Genomic DNA, 21,142 nt, shown 5'->3' on the forward strand with positions numbered 1-21,142 from the left:
CCCAACTCTATTAAATTTCTAATTAGGCCAGTTCGGCTCAACAGGCCTAATCCATATTGACGATTCTACATCGGAGATCAGTTACATTGTGTATAATAAATCAGAATTAGCCTCTATTGAATTAAAAATTGAAATATTTGCTTAAGAATGAGTAACGTCCATTTCATCATAACCATTCCTTTTCAAAATGAATATAATCAGCTAATGCTAAAACATAAGAAGAAATAAAATACCGTTTCGAATTTAAAATTCATACAAATTTATCTTTAATAGTTAATATTTCATATATTTTAGTATAATTATTATGACTAATAATACATTATACAATATTTATAAATATATTAATTTTATTTAGAAAAACAATAAAAATTTACTGTGCAATTTCTAGTGAAATTTAAATCGATTTGATTAAAAAAAACTAAATAAGTAGTTCTTCCTGTTTTCCATTGAAGTATCCTACTTTTCTCGAAAAATAAATTTCTTTTGGTGCCTTCAAATTTCTCTCTCTCATGTGTTGAACCCGCATGCACCCGAATATATCCCTGTTTCCACTCTGCCACCGCCACTCCCTCCTTCTCCGTGTGTGCTGCTTCCACTGCCTCCATTTCCACCGGCGATGCTTCCACCTCATCCATTTTCTCCGGCGATGATTCTACCCCATCCATTTCCGCCGGCGATGCTTCAACCGCTTCCTCCTACTACTACCGTCGATTTACCGCCACAGGAGAATGTGCGACCACGTCGCAGCGTCGGCATATTCCTCCTAAACTAGGAGGGCTGGTGAAACACGGTGTGATACCTATAAGTTCAACACATGAGAACAAAACTACTGTAATGATAAAAAATATACCATATCACTATAAGTAATTTTTTAAACTTTTTTTGCTTCTTTTATTGTTCATAATAATTTTGAAGTTGATTAAAACAAAATTTAACCGTCTGAATCTCTAGTTCCATATCATCATCAATCTAATTAAATTTCATTTTTCCTTTACAGCCGTGAAATGTTGATGCAATTTCTAGACGAGTACTGCTTCCTGCAGAATCAAAACGCGAGAAATTCAAACGGAGAAATTTTTCATGTCTTCGCTTATGATTTCTTGTATTTGCCCATGGATTATAAGTAAATAATCTGGTTTAATTAATTTTGTTGTGTTTATTTGCAGGCAAACTACAGAAACTACTTCAGTACTATTAGATTATCTTTTATTTTTGAATTTGCAGAAACAATAGGAGCATAGGCTATGCATTTGTGAATTTCACCGATCACATCACAGAACTCTGTGGAATTTTTTTGGGCTTTAATTAACAAACTAAACGTGTTTCCAGGATCTTTAAAGAGTGTTGAGATTGTCACCGCGAAGATCCAGGTATGTGATTGTTAAATTTCAAAAATAAAGGTATAAATTATGTGTGAATCAGAAAGGTTTCTACCAGTTTGGTTTAATCCTTCGAGAGATGGTTACGGGGAATGGGTGCAAATGATTACTGTAGGGGCATTATAAAGTCACTCCAGAAAACCGATCGATCGATTTTAGGGTTTACATATGTGGGGAGATAGTAATCTGAATTCCCTTCTAGGTTGATTATTCAATTTCATTGCACTTGCTAAAACAATAAAAAACAGCAAACAAAAACCTATTTTAATTACATATTCTCTGTATCAAAACTTGGCACCTTCTTGCTTTTCGTGATCCTGTGTCGGATAAAATAATGTTCAGTATAGCCTAGCAGGGATGTTACTCCTCTAGTATATATATTATTGACACATTAAAGAAGTTTATTTGGGCTGTTACTCATTGAATAGAGAAATAATGGAGGTAAACGTATAATTCGTGCCCCAAATGTAGAGGTTAAAAAACACTTTATCATCAAGGACCTAAAATAAGAAATAATGCACACTAGAGATTAGTTTAACTTTGTAAAAATACATGAGAATCAACCTCTACTAGCAGAGTAGAGAGATTTGATTTTTTTATTATTCGTAAATCACCTATGTATTTCACTTGTGTATAATCATAATGCACGATTAGCTTAAAATGTTTTCTCTATCATTTACTAATTCAAATATAATTTTGTTTTTTTTAATAAAAAAAATAGCTTAATTGTAGTTCTACATTCAAAACTACTAGCAAAATTTGTAAATTACTTATCTATCAACTTTCAAATTTAAGAGACAAGTGCGTTATTTTTCACTTTATTTTGGTTCGATCCCAATCTTATTAAAGGGAAAATAATTTTTAATTACAATAAATGTTCTCATTCTTTGTGATTTAGACTTGAATTTTTTTTAAGAGTAAATATTGAAATCCGTCTACTTCATCACGTTCTTTCCTTTTCAAAATGAATAAAATTTGACTTACATAATATCTTCATAAATTAGTCACCAAAATAGATAGCTCTTTTAAATAAATTTATGAAAAACAAAATATATAAACTTACTATAATAAATTTGTTTTTTGCAATTAATATAATTTTTTTACTCTATATAATCTAGACATTGTCTTCCTCTTTTTTATTGCAGTATTATCCTGCCTTTTATGTTAGTAATTGTGACTGCCTCTTTCATTTATCTGTTCAAATCTGTATCACTTTTTCATATATAAAAGAAACAACCAAACAGTTTTTTTTCTTCAAAATTACTTCAATTTTATCAATTGTACCTCCATGGCTCCTGTTCGTAAGAGCTTGTTGAACCCGGATGCATCCGAATATATACCTATTTCCACTCCGCCACCACCTCCTCCTCCTCCTACCGTTGATTCACCACCACGGGAGAATGTGCGATCGCCATCGGTGGAACACCCGTGGTTGAACATTCCTCCTAGATTGATTAATGATTATGTCTCTAGAACAAAATTTTCTCCATCCATTAAGGGAATCAGAGGTGAAGAGTGGTCGAAAAACGATGGCCCGACGAAATACAGATACAGTGTTATACCTATAAGAAGGAGCCATAAGAACGTGACTACTATCGTGATTAAGAATATTCCATATGACTACAAGTAATTTTAATCTATTTAATTGTTCAGATTACTTTTTCTGGGATGGTGATTATAACAAAATTTAATGGTTTGACTCTCTAGTGGCATAAATTTGATGACTAATTCATTTCATTTTTTTGGTACAGCCGTGAAATGTTGATGCGATTTCTGGACGAGCATTGCTTACTGGAGAATCAAAAAGCTAGAGATTCAAATGGAGAAAATACACATGTGTTTGCTTATGATTTCTTGTATTTGCCTATGGATTTCAAGTAAATAATTATTTTTCATGTGTTTATTTGCACTAAAAGTATCGTCACTTCAGTACTATTAGCTTTTCTTTTCTTTTTTAAAATTTTTCATTTGCAGAAGCAAGATGAACAAAGGTTATGCATTTGTGAATTTCACCGATGAGAGAACTGTGTGGAATTTTTTTGAGGCTTATGACAAACTAAATGTGTTGCCGGGATCTACTTGGAGGGTTAGGATTGTTACTGCGAAGATCCAGGTGCGTGAATGTTAAATTTCTAAAAAATAAACCAATTGAATTTGTGATTTTTTATGTGAAAATTCTATTACTACTTAACAGGGAAAAGAGGCTTTGGTGAACCATTTCAAGAATACAAGATTCAGATGTGAATCAGAAGAGTTTCTGCCAGTTCAGTTTAGTCCAGCAAGAGATGGTTCTGGGGAATCGGTACAAATGATTAGTGTTGGTAAATACAAAGTCACTCCATCTTGTTCAGATATTCTCAAGAAACCCTAACTTTAATTTAGGGAGATGGTAGAACAAATTGAGGGGTGGAATAATGGCACCTAAGTTATTTATGACACATCATTTGCCTTTCTATTCTTGCTTGAGTTGAGGATGTTAGAGGCAATAATTTATGCAGTTATTCGAAGACAAAAGTTCGAATTAGCCTGTCAGGTGAATGCAGATAGTGAATGTAGGTTTTCTAGCGTCTTAATTGTTTCTAATTTGTGTTGGTGATTATCGAAAAATGATTGATGTTGAAAGTGAAGTTTTTAAAAGTTATGAATTGAAAATTATGTCAACTCATCGGGGGGAAAGTTTGGATTCAATTTTTACGGTAATAATTATGGGGGAAATTGAAACTAATGGGGAAGTTACGTACTCCTTTCCTATTTACTATCAATTTTTTCTTCGTATTTATTCCTAATTATTTGTTTATTTTGATAAATTAAGAAAAAATAATTTTTTATTATTATATCCTCAATTAATACTTTAAAAAAGATGAAATTTTTTGAAAATATTAAATTTTTAATTTATCTATTTCATAATTAAAATGAGTAAAACGGTAAATTCACTATGTCAATAATTGATTTTTAATAAGTGTGTCAATTTAAAATAGGACAAGTAATTAAGAACTGAAGGAATGCTTAACAAGTTTATTAGAAAGTCGAATTAGTCATTTTTATATAAATTTTTATGTCAATAAAATCGATTGAATAATCTCAATTAAAAATGAAATTGCACGTGTTTATGAATTTAACTAACATGGAAATTAAATTGCACTCCCACCGTTAATAAGTCGTATAGCTAATGAAAATCATTCACATCATTGACATACATCAGAACAAAACTACTTTGTTATTTTTTGAAGTTAAATAACTCTCCCGAAATCATTCACATCGTTGACAAAAACCAGAACAAAACAAGAAGAACAAAATTTGATTCAAATTATTTAATCGATTAGTAAATATATTGGGTAATTTATTTTAGAACACAAAAGAAACATATCAGTGATTTATCATATCATATATCCATCCATGGAAAGAAAATATATTTCAAATGATTTTCATATTACTTTTTACTTTGAAATTTATTATAATTTTAATACTGAAAAACACTATTGGTTATTGTTTGATACTATCAGGATATATAGGCGTAAATAATTTAGGATATAAATCTATTAAAAATTAATAGTTTGTGTTGAGTCCAATTTTGAGTAAATAGTTTCATTAATTGGTCTAATTTATGTAGTTTTTCCAAAGATCAAATGGTTATCAACAAATATTAACGTAATGATATGGATAAATTTCTCAATTTCAAAATTAAAAAATGCATATTCAAACATTTTTTACTTAAATAAATCTCACGTAACATAAAATTTAATTAATATAAAAACATTTTACAGGTTACATAAATTTAAAATAATTTAGAACATGAATTTTGAAATTTCGATGGTTAAACAGCAATAAAATAGTAAATTTTATGAAGAAAATGAACATTTAAGTGGTTCACTTAAAAAAAAAAGAGTAGAAAATGGTTCACACACAAGAAGAATACAAAAAGTGAACAAGAAGAATACAAAAAAGAAAGATTTAGGCATATGAAGGGAGGGTGGGGTGTTGCGAGAATCGAACTCACGACCTCTCGCACCCGAAGCGAGAATCATACCACTAGACCAACCTAATTATATTATTTATTTTTAATATTCACACGATTCGAACTAAGAAAACAAAGTATTTTAATTTTTACAATAAGAAAACAAATACTTTAATTTTTACAATGAACTCGAACAAAAACATATATATTTCATTCAATTATAAACTCTTAATTAATTAATTAGCTTATAGCAACATCATAAATATGAATTATGATGAGTTACTTTAAATTACATTTTTTTTAAAAAAATAATTCTTATATCATGTAATAAAGTAGGGATAATGCATAAACATGTCATTTAATTTTACCTCATTTTATATTTATGTTCTCCAATTTTGAGTGTACACAAGTAGACATTTAAATTTGTATACAATTGTTTAAAGGGAAACTTTCACATATAACCACTTAAAAATAACCTAATTACTTTTCGTAGCTATAGTTTGATAATTACAATTCGTAGCTACATGTTATATGGAGGAGAGAGACTGGGAGAGAGAAGAGAGAGATGAGAGACGGGGGAAAAGAGTGGGAGATAGGTGAATTGTATATGTATATTGGTTAGACAATTGTATATTATACATATGTATTAGTATATACGGTAAGAGAGATTGGCACAGAGGAGAGAGGCGAGCGAGACTGGGAGAGAGAGGAAAGATACGAGCGAGATCGAGAGAGGGAGAAGAGAGGCGAGTGAGAGAGGGGCAGAGGGTGAGAGAAAGGTGAATTGTATATGTATATAATTGTATATTGTACATTTGTATACATGGCAAGCGAGATTGGGAGAGAGAGGAGAGAGGCGAGGGAGAGAGGGCAGAGAGTGGGAGAGAGGTGAATTGTATATGTATATAGGATAAAATATTATATATTATACGTATATATTTGTATATCCTGACGAATTATACATATACGAACATAACTAATTATGCAAATTCGAAGTCAGCCTATGTAATTAATGTATAATATTAGCCGCGAGTGGTAATTATCGCAAAATATAGTTACGATAAGTAATTAAATAGTATAAATTTGTTTAGTCGCGTAATTTTCCCTTATTTAAATAGACATACATCCTATATAACAATTTGTGTCCTACATGTGTAATGTGTAAATTGTGTTCTACATGTGTACAATTTAAAACTTATTTGTGCATATTTGAAGTTTAAAATTTGAGAATATAAATATAAAATGAAGAAAATTTGAGAATATAAATATAAAATGAAGAAAAATTAAAAGGAGTATTATGCTATAAACTAATTACATAAATTAGAAAGAGGGAGTTAAATATGAAAAAAGAATTACTAAGGAAAATGATGTCGCTGCATTGAGCAAATGAGTAGTGTAATGTTATCTTCTTCCTCTTCCTCCATGGCTCTCCATCGCCTGCTCCGACCCGCTCCCATCCTTTCTTTCTCCTTCCTTAAGCAATCTCTCTCTCTTCTTCCCCATCAAACGACGTCACTTCATCCCATCATCAACAATTCTCTTTCCTCCTTCCCCTCTCTTCGGACCCATACATCAATCTTCCTTCGTTCTAGAACTTTCTCTAACCTTCCAATTAGCTGTACCTCTCAATCTCTCTTGGAATCTTCTGAGGATGTGGAAGATGAGGAAATTGTAAAACAAAATGAAGAAGTGACTGCCCCCAGGCCTAGTGAGTCTGAGAGAAAAATATTAAGGGCGAAATTGCCGAACCTGACTGTGAAAGAGAAGAAAGAATTGGCATCCTATGCACATAGTTTAGGGAAGAAGCTAAAGAGCCAACAGGTTGGCAAATCTGGTGTTACTGATACTGTGGTCATGGCTTTAGAGGAGACTCTTGAAGCTAATGAGCTTCTCAAGGTACATTGTCTCAAATTTTTGTTGTTGGCATACAATTTGCTCAAACAACTGGCCAACTATTTAGGGTTTAGGGTTTATATTGAATTGTTAGGTTGGAAAGTCTATCTTCAAATCCGTGCGAATTTTTTTTTCTGTTGTTGCCAAATTGGCCTTCAAATTTTTAGCCAACATTTGGTTTTTGTATTAGATTTGGGCTTCAAACTTTTAGCCAACATTTGGTTTTTGTATTAGATTTTGAAAATTTATCTTCAAATATATCTTTGGCCATGATATTTGAATATTTTTTCAAGTTTCCAAAATATTGGCTCGCACCAGTTTTGGTATTCTTTGGACTTCCATAAATAAAACTTCAACTTCTTTTTCCAAGTAAAACGCCGGTACAAACGCAACTTCAGAAGCTCAATTTTTTATATTTCAATTTCAAAATCTATGGTCGAAGGGGGCTAATTGTGCTGAACAGTGACTTTTTAACAAGTGTAGATGATTTTTATGTTTGATAAGTAACAAGTAGAGATGATATACTAGTAAAATGGTAAAAAAGTTGGTGATTAATTTTGCTGTGAATCTTACTTAGGCATATTGTTCGAACGGTGGAACTGTTTATGCTGGCCTGCCATTTTAGTTTGTTGATATTGTACATTGTAACAAGTATGTAATTAGATTAGTGATATTGATCTTGCTAAATGGTTTCCTGTGTTATAGTTCCTTCCTCTGTTGCTTAAAGTTTTTTTTAGCTGAAATCATGAAAGCATGGAACTCAAATTCGCGCAAACATATTACGAATAGTTATAACTTTAATGAGATAGCATTTATTGAATGTTTATAAGTTATTGAGGTTAATAATTCTGGTTACTAGCAACAGAAGAGGGAAAATTGTGTTGCTAGTTATGCTTGTGACGTTAAATTAGTGATTGGTTAAATCTGTTTAACGATAGTTGTATTAGCACTTAGGAGTGTGAGAAATATTGATCAATATGTCAAGGCTAAGCAGGTTTAGCAAGAACTCATTTTTATCAGGTATGTGCCTTGTGCTGGTAAAAGTGCCAAATGTTCAAATTGATTATAATAAGTTGATCTGCTGATGAATCCTCCTTTCATGGTGGGACATGAATAGAGCTTAATTTACTTCAACTAAGGTGAAATCACGGTTTCAGCTCTGTTGATGAAAAGTCACGATTATTTCTTGGCGATGTGTTTAAGTTTTGGTTAATGTGATAAAAAGCATTGGTCTTGTGTTTGTTTTTTATGCCTTCATTGTTATATGCAGCTCAAAATACATGGTACCTGTCCCGGAGGAGAGCTGGATGATGTTGTAAAGCATTTGGAAGAAGCAACTGGCTCCGTGGTTGTTGGTCAAATTGGTAGGACTGTGATTCTCTACCGTCCAAGCCTGACAAAAATGAAAGCTGAAGAGAAGAAGAAACAGGCTCAAATTCTTTTTTTGAAAAAACAAAAACAATATGCAGAGAGACGATCATTTCAGGTCATCTAGGTTCTTTTATAACACTGGTTTCCTACTAAGCTTTTGTGCAACTCTCACTATTTTACTTGGTTCCGCTTATACGCCGGGTACATGCTACTTCCACCTATGGACATGTACGAAGTTATTTGCCTAAGAAGGCTTTGGATGAATGAGCACCTTTTGTCCATATTAGAATTTTGAATTGGTTTCCTACTGCTTTTATCAAGTTCAATGACCTCTATGCAACACTCTTGAGTGCAAATAAATACACATTGTTCTCCTTCTCCCTTTTTTCTCCTTTGTTTCTTTCATGATCGTCCTTGCTCATTTTGGGATCTCCTTATGTGCAGGATAAAGGACCGGTACCTAGATCATATGCTCGTAATCGCCGAGGAAGTAGCAGGGTTTGATCTTTCATTGTGGTTCATTTCTTAATTTCCTTTACACGGTAGCCACCATCACAATGCCCCCATGGCTCATTGTAAGGGAATAGTGGACATTATCATGGGTTCTTGATGTCTTAAATATTTACAGTATCGTAATCATAGTTCTGACTAATTTGTGGTCATTGCACTGGGCAAACCCCATCATTCTATTTATGTTTGTTAAGTTGATGTAACTTTAGACGAATCACACGCTTCAAAGTAATTATATGTCAAATACTGCACAGCATATTAATAAGCAGATTGGTAACTCAGGACTTGGATGTACAAACCATAATAATGCTTTCAGGAATGTTACAATACCTAAAAAGTATTACAATAGGGCTACGAATATAAATTAAGTAAATAATAATTTGTTCTCAACTCATTTGATTTATGATACATGGTGGATTAAATAACTTGATATTGACAAGTAACAACAACATTTGAATTTTGATGATTAATCACTGCAGCCCCTGATGTTTATTGGATCATCAACGAAAAACTTCTTTTCTATGTGGACACTTTTGTCTGGGGCATATTAAACCCCTACGTAGCTTTCAGCTTTTGTAACTCATCATGAACTGAGCCTTCCAAATAAAGTATGCCATCCGCCAAAGTGAGTCGCCGTAGAGCTACCAAAAACCGAGTCTGGAAAGAAAAGCAAAGTTAAAATGGAAAACAACATGAGCCAGTCTTAGCAAACAAAGAGTAGAAAGGCTGAAATGAATTTACCCATTGGAATGCTACTAGAGCAAACCAGCACCCCGATAAACCAAATCCTTTACTGCTGAAGAGCTGTTTGAGATCAAAATAATTAGTGAGTAATATTCTTTTTATCAAAAAAAGATTTGAGAAATATAGCTGCGTGAGCAAGGATAAAAAAAAGATTTAGTTTGCAAACTAAATTATTGGAATAAATGGAATGACTTACCATGACGAGAAGTGAAGCGAAACCAAATATGGTGGTCATTGATATACTGATAAATTTTAAGTCTCTTCCAGCCTAAAAAGTAATCAGATAATCAATGACTTGAGATATGGCTTCAAAAACCATAACTAGAATAATTAAGATTAAAAATATATTATCATACAATAACAATAAAAGTAACCGTAAAGAATCAAAAGGCAAATGGTAATGGCTTCAACATTATACAAGATGGAAGTATTCTTGGGTAGGTTCTGAACGTCTACAAGAAAAAGGAAAAGAAACGGACAGTAGCTCTGCTGCTCTTTTTCCTAAGAAACTAAAACACAACTTACCATACTACACATCCTTATGGTAAAAATTCACTATGGGTTTTTGGATTGATCAATTAGATGATTTTTGGACTATTTTCTAGTAGGAATTAATGATGAACTTACTAGTTATTACATATTGATTTATAGTTAATAAATGAAATCCTCATGAAGGAAAAAGCTAATTGCTAGTGCAAATAAAAACAACCTAGTTAGCCCCTCCTACGTATTTACCCCTTAATACACTTGAAATGGTATAAAAAAAATTCCAAAGAAACAAAGCATACTCCTTAAATTTACGGCAGACGTTAACAATATAACAGAACTTTCAGATAAAAATACTTGAACCAACCAAATTATCTACAATTATCTAAAGATAATTTGAAGTTAGTATGAAACTGTACCAACAAGGTTCCTTCAAGACTATGAACACATGGCGACACCCAGAGAGTTAGAAATAATTGCAGCAGTACTTTGTGCATCTGCACCAACAGAAGGCGAGAACAATCAGTATATCAGAAAAAAAACTATTTTCATTGACATAAAATCTTTATCTGGTTCACACAGCTCCCTTTGCATTGTTTTTATTTTATGCAGTGTTTCTTTCTTCATATTTTCTGCTTGCTCCAAGTAGCAAAATTACATTTAAAAAAAAAGAGGGTGTGGAGAGGATTATATTCTCATGACCAAAAGATGTGTCATCGTTAACTTCATCTAAATTGAAAAGTCAGAAGATATAAAAAGAAATATTATACGCAACTAACCTCTTGTATGACCAAAGCATCAGATGAAAACATTTGGGGGAAAAACCATGATATTGACACTCCAGCAGATCCCAGTATTAAACCATTTGATGCTCCAATGATCAAAAGGGACTTCAGCAGCATCCGGGCCTGATTCACAGTGTTCAACTTTTAGAATGTCCTATCAAAGAAAAATGCATGGAACACAACTCTAAAGTTGTTGATCGGGGGATAAAGTATGAACAGAAACAACAGTTTACATGGACATCACAGTCAAAGTTTCATGGATGTCAAGGCTTTCCTCAAGGAGGAGGTTTATACAAATATGTTAGTGTGTTTGGTATGAAGGAAATTGTTTCCTAGAAAATGATTTCTTGGAAAACAAATGGGTTTCTTACTTATTTTCTAGTGTTTGATAAGTAAGCAAGAAAATATTATACAAAGAGCATTTATATGTTATGTAGCAAATCACTATGGAGGCGAGATGGGATGGGGAGTGGGGATGGCATTGTCAAGTGATGGGGTTAGGGGATTGGGTGGGTGGGTGGAGAGGAGACAATAAACTTAGAAAGCCACTTATATAATTTGTTTTCCCTACTTCCATTTTTCCTTATTTTTAAGGAACTTTTTTCCAAAAAGAATATTTTCCAAACATTTTGACCAACCAAACATAGAAAAATAAATGTTATCTTCCATACCGAACACACGGATAATGGAAATTTTATGCTTTTCAAGCTTGGAAGTGGTAATAAGAAAAATACAGGATACTGTAAGTTTTACATAAATAAATTTATGACCTTCGACAAGTTCCGATTCACTCCATATAACAATTCAGGCATAAATGACTGCGCTGTTTGAGAGAGAGGCTCACCCCATACTGCAAATATGCTGAATAGTTGTAGCATGACCTAATAAGGTAAGTAATACGTCAGTGTTAGTATCCATCTAACCGTTACATTAGAAAGATGCAAAAAGAAAATACATGTACAACATTAGTCCACATAAACTAACCTGATGTGCAGCAGCAGTGTTTGTGCCCATTGATGTGGCATAGTAGACAAGTAGAGAGTAGAATGCCACCTGGAGTTCAAGATCTATCAGATACATAACATAGTAACTACTTTCATAAAGGCCGAAAATGCAGTTGAGTCAAACAAACCTTGGACATCATTGTTAAGAACACAGGTGCTGCAAGTGTGAATATCTGTAGAACTTCATCAAATGATGGAACAGATAAGGCAAAACCATTATACCCTTTCTTGCTCAGGGCTGCAATCATCATATAAGCTGCAACAACCTAAAACATTGCTTGTAAGCAAGGAATATTACCATGAAGAGTATGATAATGGGGAGAGGAAGGGAGACAAACAGAGAGTTGAAGAGATCAAATTCATTTAGAGGAAGGGAAGGCATATTTGGCGTACTTGGGACACCATTGTTGCCCATGCTGCTCCAGCTATACCATATCCAAAGAATCTGCATAAGACTATGTCGCCAATGCCATTAATAGCCGTGGCAACTGCCAAAGCCTTTAAAGGTCCCCATGAATCTTTCATGCCTAAACTGTATATCCATTAACAAGAACTATATTAATACAAAACCACCACCAGCAAATCATAAGCAGCTGACCAATGCACTTGACCCCGAAAAACACCAGCAGAAAGTCATACAGTTTTCAGATTTAAAGCTCAAAATATTGACAAGTATTGCACATTTTGAACATATAAATACTGGACGAAAAACATTAAGAAATTTCAGTATTGACAATTATCCGTAAGTGTAGTTTCTTTCTTTAAGAAGCTTCATCATCAAGACTTCATTAAAGTAAAAGAAAAAAATAGTATCAGGAATGATAGTCAATTGGAACAAATTTATATTAATCAAGGAATGTCAAGCAAAGACGATCATGCTCAAATGTCTCCCGACCAGTACTATTAAAAGTCAAAACTGCATCATTTGATGTGAAGCAAGGGGTTATCACTTCGCAGGTGCACCCATGTGCTTCAGAGAAAAGTGTAGCTCAAACAATGATACAAATGAGAAGTGCTTGGCACTTTGAATCTCAATTTTGAAGAGTTGGACTAATGTCAGAATCTTTGTATATTGGATGCTGAAACTAGTTTTAATATCAATTTACTATTATAGTATAAAATTCACATACTAGGTATTTTCTAATTTCTCGTAAGTTGAGCGCTTCACTTCTCGCATTTTGCTCCAAGCCTCATGGACCTTCCATCTCAATAGGGTAATAAGCTAAATGGACTTATAAAAATTGTTTCATCTTCATTATTAAAAAACTGTGCTTATCTTCATCATCTACTAAGAGTTCTGAAGGTGTGTTAATATTCACCAACATTCCTATTTTGTTTTGTTTCTAGCAATCTTTTTTTACCACTCCCTAGGAGCTCCCACCTTTTCTGCTGGCTTGGTGACTCGACCACACAACCTAGTGATTGGAGGTGGAGGGTGCTTACCATTTGAGCAACCCCTCATTCCGCTAAGGGTGCTACTCTTTCATATAAAGAAAAGAAAAGTGAACTAATCAGTTTAGCGGAGTCTGATCAGACATAGGGAGAGAACTTGCATCAATGAGAAAAGCACAACAGGTAGAGGAGGATGAAATATGGTGAGAAATAGAGTTGGGGGCTTGGAATTCTGTGGCCAGAACAACATGAAACAGGACATTGTGCAGACAAGAGAAAGAACATTGACAAATTGTAGCCATAGGAACTAAATGCATATGTTAGTGGTTCTTGTAAAGAATCGCGGCAACTATGAAGAAGAAACATAATAGATTGCTACCTATACAACTCTACAGATCACTCAGTTAACTAAATTGAAATACAAATTATCTAAAAGCACACTGATTACATAATGCTATACAAGTTAGAGTATCAGCAGGTAGATGGTACCTTGCACTTTGGGCAACCCAACCAACAAGCATGGCAGGCCATGCCAATCCTCGAATCTATCACGAAAAGATATTCTATTCAGATGAAGTTTTCTCAGGTAACCAAGCACAAGTGGATTTTACTTGATCATCCCAGAACAATATAGCATATGAATTCAGGAAGTATAACAAATGACTCAGTGTCCTGCAAGTTTGAACTAAAACCCCACTTTGAAGATCAGCGATAAGAAGTTCAGATATACAATTTGCTTACAACTTCCAAGTTCCTACGACTTTTTTCCTTGTCCATTACCAGAAATAACTTACTTGTTTCAGTTAGCTGGATATTCAAACATGAGTCATCTAAAAGCTATACGAAACAATGTAACATTCAAAACTAACATTATTTTAGAATCTATAGGCTCTAGATAAGTCAGGATACTTCTTGAAAGATAAACACAATACATATATCCATTTTCTATTGGAAATTTCTTACTATCCAGCAGAACATGCACTAATAATCAATAGCATAATAACCTGGACATAAGTATTTGCTGCATTTATTATTTCCATATTATTTGCCCCTGTGAAAGCTGAAAGAAAGACAAATTTACCATCAGTTGTTCATAAAATATACTGAAGGAAGAAGAGGGCATTTCTAATAGTATACATATTGAATGATTGATAAATCCACATTCAAAAAAAGAATGAGATGCTTACCAGTAATGCCCCAAGTACCAAACAATCTTGTACAGATAAGCATCACAATACCACAGGCCAACCCAATGAAGAGCAATATAGATATCTGATGTTGCACTTCATCTTTATCCTGCACCATAATCCTTGATGCTCACAATGCAAGAGTAAACAGAAAATAACGACAACTATATATTGATATATGGGTTCAGGATAACTGCCTAGCTCCTCATATTTGGGGAAAGCAGATATGGGTAAATGATAACAAGAATTTCAACCAAGCATACCTGTTTGGCCAATGCAGTAGCAACTAAATTTGAAGTGGCAATTGAAAGGAACATAAAAACATAACTAGTGTTATCACAAAACACTGTTCCTGGACCTGCCAATTACAAAAATCGAGCTAAATCACTGAACATTTAAACAACATTATACTCAACCCATCCCACTTTATATGGAAATGTATAAAAGCACAATTGTGACAAACATTTTGGACATCCAGAAATGGGAAGACTCTACCTAGAGCGGCAAGTTCAATAGAACTTCCTTGACCGATTACTGCAGTGTCAATGAGACTCATCAAAGGTCCACATAACCATAGACCAACTGCTGGCCCTGAAAACTTTACAATCTCCACCACTTGTGCCCAAATGCTCTCATTGCCGGAAAATTCTCCTTTAGCATTAGAATCTACCACTGGAATTTCTTCTCGAATTGCTACCGCTTCTACTTGTTCTTCATTATTGGTACATGAATTCAAATTCGAACGAGAGTTCTCTAGATTCACTGGAACCTCTTGGCTACGATTTACACAAGCAGTGATTATTCGCTTCCGGTGATTGTGGATTCGGGTCAATGATTTTACCCGACAAGTTCGGCGACGTGTGGAAGAAAAATCAACATGGAAATTCAAATTGAATTTAGGGATTTCTATCGGAATAATGTGAGATTTACAAGTTAGGGTTTCAAGATTCATTATTAGCGATGAAGATTTCGGTGCTTGATTGAACAGATAGACAAAAAAACAGAGGGAAAATTATGGCCGTAAATAGAAAGTTTTCTGAGCCACTTGAAAATTGGCGCCTCCTTCGAATATACTTTGCTTCAGCGTTTCCCTAACTGTCCTGCCAAACGGCCTAAGTCCACAAATATCCAATTTTGTGTGGTGCTTTTGAATATTTATAATTTTAACACTCATCGTTCAAACTCATTTCGTCTCTAATTACTTGTCTATTTTTAAATTGATACACTCATTAATTTAAATGCTTCAAAATAACTATTTTTAGGATTAAAAGATATCTTTTATCATACGATAACAATTAAATAAATTATAAATGTAAACAATCACAAGGCGAATAGTAATGGCTTCAACAATATACAAACAGGAATTAATAATGTACTTACTAGTAAGTATTATATATTGATTTTGCAGATATCTAGTAAATGAAATCCCTCGTGAAGAAAAAAGTGAATTCTTTTGTACAAATGTATTCAACCTAGTTAGCCTCGTACTTACTCCTTAATAAACTTGAAATGCTATATATCTCTTCAATGAAACAGAAATACTTCTTAAATTTATGGCGGGCATAGACACAGTAAACAAAACTTTCCCATAAAAGTAACCGATATAGTTAACCAAATTATTTACCTGATTCTACCTATCTTCAATTTAATATCATACGAAAAGAAAATTTTATTTTTTTTTATAAAGTCATATCAAATTAACATAATAAATAGTAATAAATCTGCAGATTAACATGTAATATACCCATTGCTTTATAGGTTCACTCATATTGATATAAATAAAAAAAAGGAAAATTTTTCGTGAATATTTTAACATTTAAGAGGGTTAAGTAGCAACACTTTCTAGTAAAATGTTAAAATTTTAGTTTGGTATGTATCTTACTTATGTTTTATTATTTGTTTTTATTTAAAAAAATACAATTTTTATATAATAGATCGGAGGAAGTTAGGGGAGAGAATTTCTTCAAATCCTTAAAAGTCTCATCTACAATTTATCAAAATACATTCACTTCAATCTCTTTCTTCCTTTTCACCATGTTTTAAAAAAACACGTCTTTTATTATTGTTCTAAAAAAAATTCAATATCCAATTTAATATTTTTTGTTTCTAAACACTTTTATTCACCAAGATAAATATCCAATTTTCACTAACTACTGTTATGAAAATCACGGATTAAAGAAGTATCACATCTATAAAATTTTCGATATCCAATTTTCACCAATTATTGTTATAAAAATCACGAAATTAAAAAATTCAATATCCAATTTACACTAATTATTGTTATGAAACTTTATGATAATACTTAACAGTTTTATCTATTCAATTTTAATTTTTCTAATTTAGAAATTTGTACACCTATAGTTTTATCTATTATTTGACATACTTTTTTCACAGTGTATTTATTTTATGTTTCAGAATTTTGTTTCCTAGCTTAAATCGTATTCATTCCAATATGTATACCATTTGTATTTGTATTCGTTCTAGTTTCTATATTGTATTTTGTATAATGGTGTATAAACTATAAAAATAATATGACGGAAAAGTGAGAATGAAATATAAAATTGAAAAAGAATACGAGAATATTTGTTTCAATCATTCTTAAATAAAATACATAACTAGCTGGCTTACCTTTGAGATTAATATAACTAGGAACAAATACGATTAATAAATTATGCAACATGAGATTTTAAATGAATACAAATGTTAATAACATAGATAGTGGTTTGAATACGAATTGAGAAAGGATTCATTTGAAGAAAAAACTATAAAAACAAAATAAACTACTAGAAAGTTGTTCTTCCTATAAATAAAATACATAGCTAGCTGACATACCTTTAGGATGCATACAGATTTAGGACAAATACAAGATTTATAAACTATGCAACATGAGATTTTTAATAAATACAATATTGATAGCATACATAATGATTTGAATACAAATTGAGAAGGAATACCAAATTCTAAAAAGAACTATAAATGCAAAACAAACTAATAGAAATTTTTTCTTCCTCAACTTGGTCTTCAACAAGTTTTCGAATTCTTTTACACCCATTTTTTTTTTTTTACTTTTATTAATAGTGATACAAAAAGATGCAAACACCAACTCTTTGATCATCTCTCTTCTGTTATTTTAGCAGTGGATCCTACATTTTCTTGAGTAACGTATATATTAAAAGATGAAAAATTGCTAGAAAATTATTGATTAAGTTGCATACCTCTTGTAATCCTCTTAGATTCGACCATTAGAGAGTGATTTTATGGTTTTCAAACCCTAAACAAAAGTAAGTCGATTTAATACTCAACTACAAATAAAAAATTTGAAAAATTTAAACAAAAAAAAAATAGTAAACAAACCTAAAAATCGAATGAAGATGCATATCTTAATTACAAGGATTGTTGTGAATATCTTTAGCGATATACTTTCCAATTTCTGAAGAAAAAGAACGGAAAAGAGAAGTGAGAGTTGAAAGATGAAAGAAGAATTGGAAGAGGGAAATTAGTGCGAGAGAAATATATTTTTTTTAAAAAAGAACATATGATAGAAAATGAGTTGGAAAAGATATAATTAAGGTGAGATAAAATAGAGTCTAAATTAAGATACACAATATTTTCTAAAATGTTAATATTTTGATATTTTTACTAACATTTATAAAATATGAATATTTTTAATAATTATATTAAATTTTTTGACTAGTTTGCAAATTTATGCCGAATTAGGGAAACACACACAACTTTGCACTTGCCCCTACAAAATAGTGTTAGGCGCATAGCATGGGCTGGTCCAACCCAAAATAATTTTTTTTGGGCCAATTATTCATACGTAGTTTGTACGGGAGTCCCAGTACAATACATTTAGAGCTACTTGAATATTGGCTATAATTTTTTTTTGGAAAGATTATTTAATTACACAAATATTTTTTATTATGTTTATTAATTTTTTCTATGGTTGAAAAAAATTACATATTATCTTGTTAAATTGATATTTCAAATCAGATATATCTAGATATATGTATTTTTGCTATTAGATTATACTCTGGAATACATATTAAGAAAGAGGAGAGTAAGAAAGGAGGGAAATGATGATAGATTGAGGGAGGCAAGCTAGAGAGTGAGTATTCTAGATACATGCAAATTACACTAGATATGTATATCTGGAATATCATATACATTTTGAAATGCAAATACAAAAAGAGAGAGAAGCTAGCAAAATAAAAGAGAAGTAAATGAGAGAGTCAAATACATGTAAGTCTACTTAGATACAAATGTATATAGAACAAATTACATATAATTTTGGCACTATGTATCATCGATGCATGTCTCTTGTGCATTCAGATACATGAACTTGTACTTTGCAAGCCGAATTATGGTAAAAGTAATAATTGTTGAAAATTTACATGACATAAACCAATTTACTCTTGACTAGGTAAAAAGTGACTCAAAACAAATTTAAATGAGTCAAAATCAAAAATAGGTTTCCCCTACTTTTTACTTTTTAATTTAAAATTCATTTAGTTTAACCTCTTATTTTTTTTTATTTTAAAAAAAGTCAATTCGAATGATTCAAAATCTTGAAACACGGGGCCTCAATCAGTAAAATTTGAAAAGGGTTAGTGTCCTAATGTAGGATTATTCAATATCTAGACGTATGAAAGATAGTTGATTCCTTCAAAAACCTAGTCAAATTATGTTAAACATTGCATGATAACCACTCTAAAACCTAGTCAAGTTGCGTTAAATATTGCATGATAACCAGAATATCACATTAATAATAATAATGATAATAAATACTTCACCTTAAGACTCTTTTCATTTTAAAAACATTGTCCAAATGCCATGCTTGATGGCTTATCTACTTAAACAAAGAACCCTTAAAAAGTCTTTATCATCAATGTCTTTATTGATTGTACTAATACTAAAACTAACATTATTGAACAATAACGCCAAGATTTTTTTTATAGATTGAGGGATCAAATATTAAAAAAGTAATTTTAAAAGATACGATAAAAATTCACACGTGGGACCAAATGAGTTTTAACTCCCCTAGTTCAGGACAAATTACAAATCAAGTTACCATTTATTTATTTTAATGGCCTTGTGGGTGGCTACTATTTAATTATGAGCTACGTGACTTATAGTTTGAACATATTTTGAATTCAGGTTAGATTTAAAATTTTGTTTGTATATTTTAATTTGAATATGTTAAATCTATATTTTCTTTTAAGTATACAAATTTCCAAAAAATAACAAAAGTTACTTTTTTTTTAAATTGTCAAAATTGAAATTATGATTGGTTCATAAATTTTAAAAGAATAATTGGATTTTACATGTATTTTTTAAAATATGGTTTATATCTTCTAATTTATAAAAACTAACAAAATTATCTAACTTAACCAATTTTCCTCAAATATGGTAAAAGAAATACGAAAAAAGTTTTGAGTGATAATTATATCTTTATACATGCAAATGCATGCATAAAAATTTAAAAGTTCATGGCTTTACTAATATCATAATTTTTTTTTATTTTTTACATATTAATTAAATTATATACGAATTAAAAAATTTATCAAATAAAATATTACTCTCTCCGTTTCAAAAAGAATGACCTCCTTTTTTTTTAGTCCGTTTAAAAAAGAATAATCTCTTTTCTTTTTTTTAATAACATTTTATTTTAGTTTTTCATATGGCATGTTTACGGTCACAAGATCAAAGAACAATTTTATATATTTGGCCTAACTTTAATTTAGGATCATAAAATTCAAAAATCTTTTTTATATTTTTAAACTTCATATCAAGTCAAATTAAATCATTCTTTGTGAAACGGAAAGAATAATAATATATGGAGTTAAAAGTACACTACATTTTCTAATGTATCTGTCCACCAAACGGCCCCTTAACAATTGGCCTAAGTTATTTGCCCGTGTGTTAATAGTCGTTCCACGTGCAGTGGGTCATGGGCCACAAGAAGTGGTTTTGATAGCATTTTAAAAAAAAATAATTTTATGATTATTAAAAAACTTGACTTGACTAATTTAAAATTTTAACGTTTGATAACATCCATAAACTGTTCTTTATCAAAGATTTATATATTTAAATAATCAAAAATTTTATTTTTTAAAATTAAAAATAAACATACATGTTTTATTTCACCATACTTTTCGATATAATAAATAACATTATTATCATTTGTGACGAAAGCTTAAAAAAAGAAGTGAATACTTATAATGCAAATAAAGAAATTTGAAGAGGAGGACAATTGAGATTTTGATATTTCAGTTATGGACATGATTATAATTTCTATATCCTATTCCTGGAGGTTTTTGCAACTATGCCTACTTAAAATAATTAATATTCAATTTAATAAATTTATGCAAAAAGACCGCATAATTTTTTTAAAAGTAAATAAATATATCACCAAAGACGAAATCACATCATTCTA

The 21,142-nt window shown here is 31.4% G+C and overlaps 3 protein-coding genes and 1 long non-coding RNA gene across 4 annotated transcripts; 2 read left to right on the forward strand and 2 right to left on the reverse strand.

Moving 5' to 3' along the window:
• The first annotated feature begins 723 nt into the window (after positions 1-723).
• Positions 724-3,832, forward strand: LOC104645480 (protein terminal ear1 homolog). Its single transcript, XM_026029015.2, has 5 exons — positions 724-863; positions 998-1,370; positions 3,131-3,256; positions 3,354-3,492; positions 3,574-3,832. The coding sequence occupies exons 3-5, from the start codon at positions 3,138-3,140 to the stop codon at positions 3,748-3,750; spliced, it is 435 nt and encodes a 144-aa protein (XP_025884800.1). The 5' UTR covers positions 724-863; positions 998-1,370; positions 3,131-3,137; the 3' UTR covers positions 3,751-3,832.
• Positions 3,833-6,647: 2,815 nt separating this feature from the next.
• Positions 6,648-9,322, forward strand: LOC101264983 (uncharacterized). The gene is made up of 3 exons (XM_004230906.5): positions 6,648-7,230; positions 8,498-8,713; positions 9,043-9,322. The coding sequence occupies exons 1-3, from the start codon at positions 6,721-6,723 to the stop codon at positions 9,100-9,102; spliced, it is 786 nt and encodes a 261-aa protein (XP_004230954.1). The 5' UTR covers positions 6,648-6,720; the 3' UTR covers positions 9,103-9,322.
• A 71-nt stretch (positions 9,323-9,393) lies between these two features.
• Positions 9,394-15,906, reverse strand: LOC101245102 (protein DETOXIFICATION 46, chloroplastic). The gene is made up of 14 exons (XM_004230833.5): positions 15,202-15,906; positions 14,970-15,064; positions 14,707-14,815; positions 14,524-14,579; positions 14,009-14,064; positions 12,521-12,659; positions 12,256-12,393; positions 12,108-12,176; positions 11,894-12,004; positions 11,118-11,246; positions 10,758-10,835; positions 10,049-10,120; positions 9,850-9,912; positions 9,394-9,765 (listed from the first exon to the last, which is right to left on the reverse strand). Exons 1-14 carry the CDS (start codon positions 15,656-15,658, stop codon positions 9,664-9,666), a joined length of 1,674 nt encoding a protein of 557 aa, XP_004230881.1. The 5' UTR covers positions 15,659-15,906; the 3' UTR covers positions 9,394-9,663.
• Positions 15,907-17,728: 1,822 nt separating this feature from the next.
• Positions 17,729-18,322, reverse strand: LOC138339130 (uncharacterized). The gene is made up of 3 exons (XR_011212174.1): positions 18,061-18,322; positions 17,922-17,977; positions 17,729-17,858 (listed from the first exon to the last, which is right to left on the reverse strand). It is a non-coding gene; the product is annotated as an uncharacterized lncRNA (long non-coding RNA).
• Positions 18,323-21,142: the final 2,820 nt, after the last annotated feature.

The sequence above is a fragment of the Solanum lycopersicum genome, chromosome 1 (genome assembly GCF_036512215.1).
Source record: "Solanum lycopersicum chromosome 1, SLM_r2.1".
NCBI lineage: Eukaryota > Viridiplantae > Streptophyta > Magnoliopsida > Solanales > Solanaceae > Solanum > Solanum lycopersicum.

What these genes read in the sequence shown, in the direction of transcription:
- LOC104645480 (XM_026029015.2), top strand. Translation starts at nt 3,138, where the DNA reads ATGTTGATGCGATTTCTGGACGAGCATTGCTTACTGGAGAATCAAAAA. An exon ending in TATTTGCCTATGGATTTCAA is followed by an intron (nt 3,257 to 3,353) that starts GTAAATAATTAT and finishes TTTCATTTGCAG; the next exon opens with AAGCAAGATGAACAAAGGTT. An exon ending in TTGTTACTGCGAAGATCCAG is followed by an intron (nt 3,493 to 3,573) that starts GTGCGTGAATGT and finishes ACTACTTAACAG; the next exon opens with GGAAAAGAGGCTTTGGTGAA.
- LOC101264983 (XM_004230906.5), top strand. Translation starts at nt 6,721, where the DNA reads ATGAGTAGTGTAATGTTATCTTCTTCCTCTTCCTCCATGGCTCTCCAT. An exon ending in AAGCTAATGAGCTTCTCAAG is followed by an intron (nt 7,231 to 8,497) that starts GTACATTGTCTC and finishes TGTTATATGCAG; the next exon opens with CTCAAAATACATGGTACCTG. An exon ending in CAGAGAGACGATCATTTCAG is followed by an intron (nt 8,714 to 9,042) that starts GTCATCTAGGTT and finishes CCTTATGTGCAG; the next exon opens with GATAAAGGACCGGTACCTAG.
- LOC101245102 (XM_004230833.5), bottom strand. Translation starts at nt 15,658, where the DNA reads ATGAATCTTGAAACCCTAACTTGTAAATCTCACATTATTCCGATAGAA. An exon ending in CAGCAAATACTTATGTCCAG is followed by an intron (nt 14,065 to 14,523) that starts GTTATTATGCTA and finishes TTTTCGTGATAG; the next exon opens with ATTCGAGGATTGGCATGGCC. An exon ending in TCTTAACAATGATGTCCAAG is followed by an intron (nt 12,177 to 12,255) that starts GTTTGTTTGACT and finishes CTTGAACTCCAG; the next exon opens with GTGGCATTCTACTCTCTACT.